Genomic DNA, 12,136 nt, shown 5'->3' on the forward strand with positions numbered 1-12,136 from the left:
AAGTAAAGAAACAAGCCCCAAAAGTAAGCCCAAAATAAAGCGTAAACCAAAAACCCTAGATCTAGAAACGAGAATCAATTGCTTCCACCAAAATAGACGCACCACCATCACCAAGCTGCCACCACTGGTAAGAATAACCAATGAAATAATGGGAAATGCACTTTAGCAGCCATTGAAACCCAAAGCACGCCTCCAACTGAAGTTCATGGAGGAAGAACTTGAGGAGCCAAATAGTCGAACCAAGTGGGCAGAAGCTCGCAGGTAGGGACAACAATTTGGGAAGGAAAATGCATGAAACTCATAATTGCAACAAGATTGCCAAACATTGAGAAAAAGCTCAAATAAATTGAGATAGAGCTCAAGGAAAATAAGACAAGCTCAAAGCAATACAACCATAAAACAAGGGCCGAGGAAAAAGAAAAGGACGAAGATGGGGTCCAGGGAAGGAGAAGATGGGGTTGCTCTGACCCTACCCAAGAGGAAGGGTCGACGACTAAGTGAGATTGATTTGGAGTTTTTGGGCTTGGGAAGGGGGGAGCGGCACACTAGGGTTTGAGAGAGATATTGGTGGTTTGTCCACCTTACAGATATCTTTTCTATTTAAGCAATGTTCGAACTTGGATTTATAGTGGAAAGTATGTCATACTAGACAATTTGGGTATGTCCATTGCACGCGAGTGACTTTAGTTAAAAATCATAATGAATATAGTGAAATCTCAAGTCACTTATTAAGGTCATATGGCGTTATAATTGTCACTAATACAAGGCCACAAGAAAATAGTCTTATAGATCATTGTATTAGTTTCTCATAATGACAGTAAACTCGTCTTACCCATGTTCATTTCTTTATTTTTTGGTCAAGCCCAAGTTTATTACTGTATATACAAATTGATATTAACTTGTATGAAACATGTTCATTATCACGTAACGTTTCAATCTAATGATGCAATGTTATTTGTCGAGAAACTTACACATTGTTGTTTTATTTAAATGATGCAATGTTATTTGTCGAGAAACTTACACATTATTGTTTAATTTAAACGAAATGTCAAATACAGTGAACATATTTCAATCTCGTACATATCGATCGACAATAAACTAAGATAAAAATGTAATGATGATGATTCGCTGAATAATTAAAGTAGAGATGGACTTCCCGCAGTTACTGAAAGTCAACGCCCTTCCTCGCCCACTACTTTATGTTGGCTTTTTGTCTTTTACGGCTGCCTCTCCTTCCTACAATTTTCTTTTTCTACCCGCATGTTCGCTCATTGACTTTCAGACTACATCGCCATCATGCGCCACTTTCGCCCTCCAAAGGCATGTTCCTATGTGTGTGCCCTCAATCCCTACCATGAGCTCTACCTCCATTTTTTTTTTCCTTCTCTATTTTATGTGAACTCTAATTGGGTTAACAAATTTAGATAAATCGTCACAGTTTAGCGAACGTAAAATATTAGATTGCCTAACTGTGACGATTTATCTAAATTTGTCAACCCAAATTTGTCTCACATATATTTTATGTAAACATTTATGAAAATATTTTATGTTAACATCATATATTTTATGTAACATACGTGAACTATAAATTTGTCTAATGTATTTAAGAAATCATTTAACTTCGTCTAACATATATTTTATGTAAACATATGTGAACTATAGGTAGGTTGACAAATTTTCATAAATCGTCACAGGTTAGCGCACATAAAATATTTAATTGCCTAACATATGTGAACTCTAAGAAGGAAAATAAATCTTGCAATCGTATTCGTTCATCGTATATCGTGCGGTCAATTTTCATTAAGTATTATTTATATTTGAATTTTAAATTTTAAATGATTTCTGACCGCACAATATACGATGAACATACACGATTACGATATTCCTAATATCCCCAGAAAAATGATTTGGCGAGGATCCTTTTCCCTCTAAGTAGGTTGACAAATTTTCATTAATCGTCACAACTTACCGCACATAAAATATTAAGTCGGCTGTCAGCATATGTGAAATATAAATCGGTTGACAAGTTTTCATAAGTCATCACAATTAGCGTACATAAAATATTAGGTTGCATGTCAATATATGTAAACTCTAGGTAAGTTGACAAATTTCCGTAATTTTTTTTTTAAGACTCTAACGATCTCATGAGAAATATGGAAAAGGATCATCGTCAGATCTTTTCTCTAGGGATCCAGGGAATTTTATGATCATGATCGTTTATCGTATATCATGCGGTCAGTTTTTATTAGGTACTATTTATATTTAATTTTAAATTTTAAATAATTTCTGATCCCATTTTTTTAAGAAATATAAAATAAGGACACGTGTCTACCTATGAGACAGGGATCATGGCAAGAAAGTGAGGGGAGTTGCATAGCATCCTTCCCCGACATGGAAGAGTACGCTTGATGGGGAAAATTTTTTATTTGTGACATATCATGATGGAAAATTAAAAATTTTAAATTATTAACATTTTAAAACACATATTTCATCATTTATATAAGAACATATAATATACTATTTTGTGTGACGATCACACTAAAAAATCTCTCGTTGATAGGACGAACCTTACCTGGTGGAGAGAGAGAGGGTGCGCAGGATAAAGAGTGGGGGAAGTGAGTCACATTTTGTCCCACAAACCCAAACTCCCACTTTTTTTAATTACTTGGGATTGGGTTTCTGATTTTCTCAGAGTCAATCACACGCAGAGCAGAGAGAAGGAGGAGGAAGAAGACGAAGCAGAGAAAAATGGAGGATCTGCCGCCTGGTTACCGTCCCAACGTTGGCGTTTGCCTCATTAACTCCGATAATCTGGTACCCAAATCTTCTGTTCTCTTCTTAATCTCTTTACTTAACTTTATTAATTACCCACTTAATTATTCTTCGACTTTTTTTTTGGGGGGGGGGGGGTGTGTCTTGGATGTTTATGGATTAGATAAAATCTAATTTGCTATCATGTTAACTCTGACAAAACCCAGTAAATCAAATCGTTTGTACTTGCATATATGAGTTAGGCCGGTTGATCAGTGCTCTGTTTTACATAAGTTCGAATCACCCTCTCGTAGATTGGAGTAGTTTAGAATATCGTTTTAGGTGTGATTTTTGTTTTTTTCAGTGGGAACTAACTTGGGTTGGTTGTAATTGTTAAGTGTCTGTATATATTTGAGGGGAAGAAATTGAAACTGTAGGAGATTTTATTGCAGGTTTTCGTCGGATCAAGATTGAATGTTCCGGGTGCATGGCAGATGCCTCAGGTATTAACCCACTTTTTAAAGCTGCAAATAGAGATTCATGAATCATATACAATGTTGAAACTTGAAAAGGAGGCTCTAGGAAGGTCAAAAACACTTCCAGACAATCAAAAGCACTTTTAACGACATTTGGCGTAAAAAGTTAAAATACTTTTGGAAACACTTGTGTTTTCTAGGATTTTTCTTAAAGTTTATGTTGTGTTTCTAGCAAACGTGCTTTTGCTGAAACAGCTTATGAGCATAAGTGCTTCCGATAAAAGCATCTCCAAACGGGCCCTATTTACAGGATTAAGTTTTTTGCCTACTATCTGCACAAAGTTTCCTTATAGCTTAGGGTAGAAAACCTTAGTGGTAAATCCAACACAGTAAAGCCTCTTTGGGAGGATAGATTTTCCACCAATCACTGTAATGGTTGAACCTTCTCCTTCTTCTGTTTTGTCGAATTACTTTGGTTAACCTTAGTTGCATAATTTTTCGTTTTTGTTTTTTGGATACTCAATCTCAGGGGGGCATTGAAGATGGCGAAGAACCAAAAACTGCAGCTATTAGGGAACTACGAGAAGAAACGGGGATAGAGTCTGCTGAAATCATTGCTGAGGTTTGTATACAACACTGGAAAAACTCCATACCTTCATGATACTCACAGCGGATGTGCATTATTCATGAAGCAATATCTATAATCCCATTTTTTCCTCTGTTCTGAACCTCGAAGTAATTGTTAGACGGAGTTCAAAGCTTTTAAGTTACAGTCAAATTATGTTGTATCCTGAGTTTCATAACTAAGCTGATTGCTGAGTGAGCAGCTGAAGTAAATTTTGCAAACTCATGACAGGTTCCGAATTGGTTGACATATGATTTTCCACCTGCCGTGAAGACCAAAGTTAATCGTCTATGGGGAGGTGAATGGCATGGGCAAGCACAAAAATGGCATGTCCTTATTCCTTCACATGCACAAACTTCATGAGTTAAAAAAACATGAATCTTAAGTCCTGCCTTCTTAAGCTTGCCGCAAAAATGGCATGTCCTTATTCCTTCACATGCACACACTTCATGAGTTAAAAACAACATGAATCTTAAGTCCTGCCTTCTTAAGCTTGCAACTTGTCTGCCAAAACTTCTATTAGAATGCGTCTGATGTACTAGGATTATTTCCTCATTAGTCACCAGATGTGTATTGTTGGCATTCTCATGTATCTGTCGAGATACATTTTGATATTAAATTACTGCAGATGTTTGTTAATGTAACATGTGTTCCTATGAATACTCAGCATGTGTAGTAGCGACTCTGGCACATGAAATACCTTTGTATTGTTGCGACGACTGGTGAATTTCGATATTGAGCTTGCTAACCATGTAAATGTTCAGTCGTCATGCTCCTCTCTCGGTTAAAATATGAACATGCATGATGTAATCTTTCAGTTGTTAGAATGTGCTTCATTGCTGCTATAAATCTGTATGGATGAGTATTTGAATGGATGGCATAAGGATGCACAAGTTTTACTTCCTAATGACGAACTTGGGCAATTGACAGGTTTCTTATGAGATTCACAAAAAATGAGAGCGAGATCAACTTAGCTAATGGAGCAGCTGATCCGGAATTTGCAGAGTGGAAATGGGCTAGCCCTGAAGAAGTCATCGAGCAGGTGCGCAGAAAAAACTATCCTTGTACTTAATTAGTTTCATGAATATGTTTCACGGACATGATAAAAAACGGGTTGTCTGCTGATTACAGGCAGTCGACTACAAGAGGCCAGCATACGAGGAAGTTATGAAGACATTCGAGTCCTACTTCAACGGAAGTAGTTTATCTGCGAAATGTAGATCGACAAAATGGTGAACGCCCCGGGTGTGCTTGTGCAGTTATGTCCGTCGTGTTCTTAACTCCTTTTACATCGTTGGATGTGGATCGAGTAGGGCTCCTGCTTTTTGTAAATGATAACGAGAGAACTTGGAAATTAGATTGTGTTTGGGTTGTTTCTGTAACTATATATCAATAAAAATGTATGTGGATTTACTTGTTGCTTCATATGGTTTTTGCCTGGCACGTTGATTGCAATTTGCAATTGCAAACATCTCAAATAATCTAAGAGAGAGGGTTTTTTTTTTTTTTTTCTTTTTTTCTTTTTTCTTCAGTTCCATTCGAAAAAATCGAAGGCTCCTGGCTAGGCCGAAGCTCAAAACGAAAAGAGAAGAATATCGTGACAAAAATAAACAAGAATCTGTATGCCGGAAAGTTTTAACGGTGATTAGGGAAGCACAAAAACGGATTTATTCTGAAAAACGCTTCATTTGACAACCCACAATAGGTAGTTACATTACAACCATAACTTAAGAAAAAAATGCATCTTGAATATGGGTGCACCGTGCACCAAGATAAAACAAAGCAATAGAGCAAAAAAAATGGATCAAAGCAAGTTCTGACATTGCGGATTCATCTGCTATTTAATCCTCACATCTTTATGATTGGACTGTATTTACATAAACTATCAGCACGAGCGGCTTCAAGTATCGTAGAGATATGGTACGACATGTTCTACTCATCATCCAGCAACCAGCTCTACTTCTACCCACTTCCATCGAGCTGTCCGTGAGATAGGAGGTGTGCCATGTAATGCTGCAAACAAGTGCACAAAACGCATAAGTTAAAAAGCACTCTGAACTCGATTTCATTCTATGTAACAGTTATCCATGGAATTGTTGAAGTAAAATCTGGGGCATCATACTTGAGCTAAAAAAAATCATAGCCGCTGCTTGAGAATGTTGAGGATCGTTCACAAAACATATCAATCGACATAAAAATGAACTCTACCCCGAAGTTAACAACAAAGAGGAGGGTGAAGGAAGCAGTTTGGCAGGCATATAATGGTGCTTGTTAATGCTTGCATAAGACCAAAAGTCTCTTCTGAGCTCGCTGATACACCTACAAACGACTCCTACAGCCATTCTTTTGGGGTGGGGGAACAACGCAGATATTCACCCCTCCGGGTAAGGGTTGAACTTTATTTTTCTGAAAACATTCGACGCAACACAGTTTTGATAACTTTCCCGCTCTTGGCGCAATTTGCCTTACAATGGGAACATATGAATTCTTAAAGCAAAACTGAAAACCACTCTACCCTAAGCGACACGACAAGATGGAACGAAGAATGAGAATGCTTTTCTGGCTTGTAAAAATGAGAATTTTTGAATCCGGAAGCATCAAAACACCGATCAACATAGCAATTCTCACAAGAAAAGCAGAATTATGAAAATGTAATTAGAAATTCAAATTCAACTAGAAAGTAGAAACGAGTAACCTACTGCATGATAAGCATAGGGTCCTTTCCCCTGTCGCTCAAAGTGTTTGGCCATGATGCAATACTCAATCGGACCCCATTCTTCGTTTTCGAAACAGTTACCAAGCGCAGCTTTATACAACTGACCAACAAACCAAATCAAACACATAATTATTTTGGTAAGACGATATTCTAAACTACTCGAATCTCCTGAGAGGAGTTTCGAACACATTGAAAGCTAAAACCTTTTGCATTCAAATAATTTGAGTTCTCTCACAAACCTTTGCCGTGTCCGTCAAGAGCTCGGTTCCGGCGGGGTAAGAAGCATAGAACTGGTCAGCTCTCGAAAACCCAGCTCGAGTTCTGCAACACCAAATACAAAAACCATTGATGAAAACAGTTAAGAACAACAGGAACTTCACAACCCAGATATTTTTTTTCCCATTTGATACGCGTTCGAGGTAGGTTGTAAAGCGACTCACGTATTGCTTGTGTAGGCGTAGGTCAGGACTGCTGTGAAGCAGTAGAATCCGGCATACGACGCGATTCTCCGGAACTTCTGAATCTTCAGAATCTCTTTGCAGCCATTGTACAGATTCATCGTGATTTGCGACTAGAATTTGAGTACCTGAAAGCCAAAGCTTTTGCAAACTTCAGCTACACATTTGATCAAACTGGTGGTGTGCTATCACTTTTCCAGCGTCGATGGAACAGGCAGAGGTTGCAAAATGGGCAAGTATTAAGCAAATTGGGCCGGCACCACATGTTGTTAAAGAGTTTGACCCATTTGGAACCAGGCTGGGCCCAAATTACCTTTTTTTTTTTTTTTTTAAAGAAAGACATGTTAAAAAATAAAAACAAACTAATGAAAATAGTTTGAAAACTTTAAGTTTTAACGATAAAAAGTAAATTAATTAGTACCATGATTGACTTTTTAGTGTGAAAACGTGATTTTTCATTAAAATGAACAATACCAAGAGCTTTTCGTTAAAGTTTCCGAAAAATAATTTTAAAAAATAGAAAAGTAGTTGGACTTAATGGATGGACGGTGAGTTCAATTCATATAAATTTATAGGTTTGATTTTAGTTGACTTAAAAAAAGTTATGGCTTTTTGACTTTGATTTTATGCCTTTCCAAATCAGAATATCAAATTCTTTTAATCAGGTCAAAGATACGATCAACATAATTAATCGATTAATTTCTTTTTAAAAAGTTATGAAAATTGTAAAGAAACGATAATTATACTTATTGTGTAAGTATTTAAAAGTGTTTATTTTTACACAAGAAATTTTGTGTTTAGGTTTAAAATCTTCCATCTTGACATAAAATAGAAAACCAAAAGTAATAATATTTGAAACCAGTTATTTATCAACACGTGTTTTAACTTTTTTACGTAACGTGAGCCGCCTTCAAACTCCTCCTCTCCGTTTCTGCCTTTCTGTTCTTTCAGCTTTTCCCTCTATCTTCCCTTGGTCGAATAATTCATGCCCCACTTTTACCACCAACCTCCATTAATTCCTAAACAAGCTCACCGCACTAAATCAAGCCACTTCTCTGAGAACGGATCCTCTCCCGAGCTAAGTAGGCGGAGCCTCCTCATCAAACAATCTGGACCGTTGATTAATGTGCAAGTCAAATCAGGACCATCAGTTGTGTGTGGTGGGTCAGTAAAATGAATTAATAGAAACCGTTAGATTCAATTTATGCAGCCCATATTGTTTGATGAGGATGTTCTGGCAGCTCCGGAGAGGATCTGTTCTCCTCATAGTCAACTCCACCACTTCCTCTTCCATTTTCTACACCTTCTATGAAGCTCAGAGCCTCGAAGCCTCACCTCATCGCGATCCCTCGCAAACCCTGCTTCTCGTTTGGCTCCGACGCAGCCCGGGATGCTCCTCCTTGTTCGGTAACTTCATGGAGATCGGTCCTTGGCACGTCAACCTTCATGCCGCCCACGATGATCATGATCAACAAGTACACTTTGTGCTTGAGCCAAACCCGGGTGCTCGGAACAGAGTTTTTGGCCTTCTGTTCCTCGACAACCAAATTAGTACCAGATTTAGCATCACACCTCCACCTTGCGATCACCAAATTTATCGAACTTGCGATCATAAATTGGACAACATATTGGTTTTTTTATTCTTCTCATTTTTTTTCTTTGAATTTTAGAGTTTAGGGTTTAGGAGAAAATTAAAGTTTAAGAGAAAATTGACCAATTATAAAAATTCGAGATGTAATTGATTAAAATTAAAATTCAAAATAGCAATCAGCAACTTCTTATAAATTCAGGAAGAAAATCGGTCAATACCTCTTTTTTAAATCCTTTTCTTCTTATTATTATTTAGGATGCTTTGTTAGATGATAATTTTAGATTGGTCAAATTTTATGTCCTCCGACACAAAATTTATTTCATGAATAAAACCTCCCCTTATTTGGTCAAAGTTTATAAAAAATGAAAAATCAAACTCAGGAGTCAAAAGTGCACATGAAAGCATTAACTACCTTCACAATCATCTCACTTTAAATTATGAATGTTCATTAATCAATTTGAATGAAACCCAACTGACTGAATATAATAATCATCATAAGTGAATTGCAATGTGACACGATTTCATTAGGCTGAGATGGTGGGTCCAAGTACGTTAGGTTTAGAATTCATAACGCTATAAGATAACTAATTCATTTTTTATGACATGAGTACATTACTACGTAAGACTTCCGTGTCGATAAAATAAGAGATATTTAGATAAAAAATTACATATGTATTTATTTTATTGACATGAAACGTAACTTTGATGATATAACCGTCCAATATAAGTAGTGTGCTCGTACAACGTAATTATTTCTCCACAAAGAATGTAATATTTACGTGAGCATGATGATTTCCTTGCATGATCCGTGTCTTTGTACATTTGTATTTGTACGGTTGTACCCGGAGAAAGACAAGAAAGAAATAAATCGCGTAGGCAACAAGAGTCTAAATCAACAATGCTTGGAGGTGAGGAGGCTGAGATTGAGAAGCAAAGCAAATGAATGTCACAAGAAACCATGCCATTTATTTGGCATCTTGCATCTCAAAAATTTGAGAAATTTTTCGGTGTGTCGCGAACATGAAATTTTTTAACCAATTGTATTATGACGTTTAGTGTATTGAGCTGTTTTTTTAGCATACTAAAAAATTTCTCCAAAAGTTCTTGTCATTATAGCAACCCAAAAATTCGCACCATTTAAAAATATCGAACCATGTCCTGGCATACTAAAAAAAACCTCTACGAAGATTCTTATCATTACATCAACCCCAGAGTTTCGCTTTACGACTCTCCCCAATTTGTAAGGTTGCAATGTATGTAAGCAAGCACGCTTGGGCGAGAGTTGACTGTATAAAGCGACAACTCTTTAAAATTTATCCGCATAGTCACAAAATTCAACTTTATAACATCACTTTCATAATTAGCTTGAAATACCGCTGCTGCGTTCAAAATCACATGTATCATGCAAAGTCGTATGTATCATGCAAAGTCGTACACGTCTCCTTGAAGCTTTCCTTCTTTATATAAAGCCTTATCGTCAAACAAGGTGTCTGCACTCCCTTGCACTCCACTTTTATCATCAATGGAGTCAACCGCCCGAAACCATCTTAACCTGCTCTTCCTCCTCCTCCTCTTCTTCTTCTTCTTTCAACGACGCGTCGCCACCGCATCGTCCTCTCCTCTCTTCCCCAAAGAAGCCCACCCCACCAAATCTGGCTACCTCCCGGTCAACTCCACCAGCGGCTCTGCCATTTTCTACGCTTTCTACGAAGCTCAGAACCTCACAACGGACATTTCCAAAGTCCCCCTCCTCTTCTGGCTCCAGGGCGGCCCCGGCTGCTCCTCCATGCTCGGCAACTTCTACGAGCTCGGCCCCTGGCTCGTGAATTTCCACAAACACCCTTCTGATCCCCTGGCCTTGGAACCCAATTCCGCCTCCTGGAACAGAATCTTCGGCGTGGCCTTCCTCGACAACCCGATCGGTTCCGGATTTAGCATCGCCGCTAACTCAGCGGAGATCCCGAGAGACCAGGGCGCCGTCGCGAAACACCTCTTTGCCGCGATCACGAAGTTCATTGAGCTTGACCCGTCGTTCAAAACCCGACCCATTTACATAACCGGCGAGAGCTACGCCGGGAAGTATATTCCAGCGATCGGGTACTACATTTTGAAAAAAAATGCTGGGTTGCCCGCTGGGTCTAAAGCTGTGAACTTGCAGGGCGTTGCGATCGGAGACGGTCTCACAGACCCCATAATTCAGGTGAACACTCACGCCGTCAACGCTTTCTACTCTGGTTTGATCAATGAGAAACAGGGGAGGGAGCTGGAGAAGCTGCAATTAGTGGCGGTCGGGTTGACGGCGGCGAGGAATTGGAGCGCGGCGACGGATGCGAGAAACAAAGTGTTGAATACGCTGCAGGAGATGACGGGGCTAGCCACATTGTACGACTACACGAAGAATGCGGGATATAAGACGAGTTTAGTGGATGAACTGCTGAGGAACGAGGCGGTGAAGGCGGCGTTGGGGGCGAAAGGGGCGGCGCCTTTCGATCGGTGCAGCAATCTGGTGGGGGATGTATTGCACGAGGACGTGATGAAGAGCGTGAAGTACATGGTGGAGTATCTGCTGAAGAAGACCAAGGTGTTACTGTACCAGGGGCAGTATGATTTGAGAGACGGCGTCGTCTCGTCGGAGGCGTGGATGAAGACGATGAGGTGGGAGGGGATTGGGAAGTTTATGGCGGCGGACCGGAAAGTTTGGAAGGTGCAGGGAAAGGTTGGCGGGTATGTGCAGAAGTGGGGGAGCTTGAGCCATGTTATGGTTTCAGGAGCAGGTCATCTTCTCCCGGCGGACCAGCCGGTGAGGGCGCAGGCGATGATAGAAGATTGGGTTTTGGAAAAAGGGTTGTTCGCATATGTTAAGGAATAACAAAATAAGAAGTTGTTCCTGGGCGTTCTTTTAAAATCCAAAATGATTAAAAGCATTTTTAGAAAAAAAAATTTAGATTTTAAAAGTATTTAAAATGCTTTGCATTTTGATTGAGGATTAGTTCTAAAAACATTTTTATCAGAAATGTTTTTAATCATTTTAAAAATACGTATGTTGTTTGATATTTGTATCAAAATTGAGTGACTAAAATCCTCAAAACTTCATATATGTACTTGAATAAATTCTCAAATATTTAATGTAAGAGGTCGAATAAATTAAAATTGAGTGGAGTACAATTTTTTTTGTTAATTTCTTTTCTTTTTTCAAGTCATGACGTAAACCATGACGTTTTCATTCCAGATAAGGAAACATGTTAAGAATCGATGATGGTTAAGAAAACATTGAGAAATAATATTTTAAATTTTGAATAATATAGTATTAGTAAGGTTTGTTAATATAAAATGTAAAGGCGATTGGAGGCGGATTTGTGAGAGGAGAAAAACGGGAAGGAGGCGGGAAGGGAAGGTTTGGGAGTTTCCCAAATTTCCAAACCCACAAACCAACCAATGATTCAAGCACAAAACCCGTACTATGATGCCATCGTCTCCCACGGAATAGTGAAATCTGTGGAAGGACTTGACCTCTGGGGC

General features: G+C 38.6%; 3 protein-coding genes across 3 annotated transcripts; 2 read left to right on the plus strand and 1 right to left on the minus strand.

Moving 5' to 3' along the window:
- Window positions 1-2,612: 2,612 nt before the first annotated feature.
- On the plus strand, window positions 2,613-5,277 carry LOC137731893 (nudix hydrolase 25-like). Its single transcript, XM_068471142.1, has 6 exons — window positions 2,613-2,814; window positions 3,204-3,254; window positions 3,757-3,849; window positions 4,084-4,178; window positions 4,783-4,894; window positions 4,984-5,277. Exons 1-6 carry the CDS (start codon window positions 2,749-2,751, stop codon window positions 5,086-5,088), a joined length of 522 nt encoding a protein of 173 aa, XP_068327243.1. The 5' UTR covers window positions 2,613-2,748; the 3' UTR covers window positions 5,089-5,277.
- Window positions 5,278-5,666: 389 nt separating this feature from the next.
- Window positions 5,667-7,251, minus strand: LOC137730441 (uncharacterized). The gene is made up of 4 exons (XM_068469429.1): window positions 7,009-7,251; window positions 6,808-6,889; window positions 6,552-6,668; window positions 5,667-5,865 (listed from the first exon to the last, which is right to left on the minus strand). The coding sequence occupies exons 1-4, from the start codon at window positions 7,125-7,127 to the stop codon at window positions 5,815-5,817; spliced, it is 369 nt and encodes a 122-aa protein (XP_068325530.1). The 5' UTR covers window positions 7,128-7,251; the 3' UTR covers window positions 5,667-5,814.
- Window positions 7,252-10,092: 2,841 nt separating this feature from the next.
- On the plus strand, window positions 10,093-11,767 carry LOC137731678 (serine carboxypeptidase-like 50). The gene has a single exon (XM_068470860.1). It carries the CDS (start codon window positions 10,140-10,142, stop codon window positions 11,484-11,486), a length of 1,347 nt encoding a protein of 448 aa, XP_068326961.1. The 5' UTR covers window positions 10,093-10,139; the 3' UTR covers window positions 11,487-11,767.
- The last annotated feature ends 369 nt before the right edge of the window (window positions 11,768-12,136 follow it).

This window comes from Pyrus communis, chromosome 4, assembly GCF_963583255.1.
Source record: "Pyrus communis chromosome 4, drPyrComm1.1, whole genome shotgun sequence".
Lineage (NCBI taxonomy): Eukaryota > Viridiplantae > Streptophyta > Magnoliopsida > Rosales > Rosaceae > Pyrus > Pyrus communis.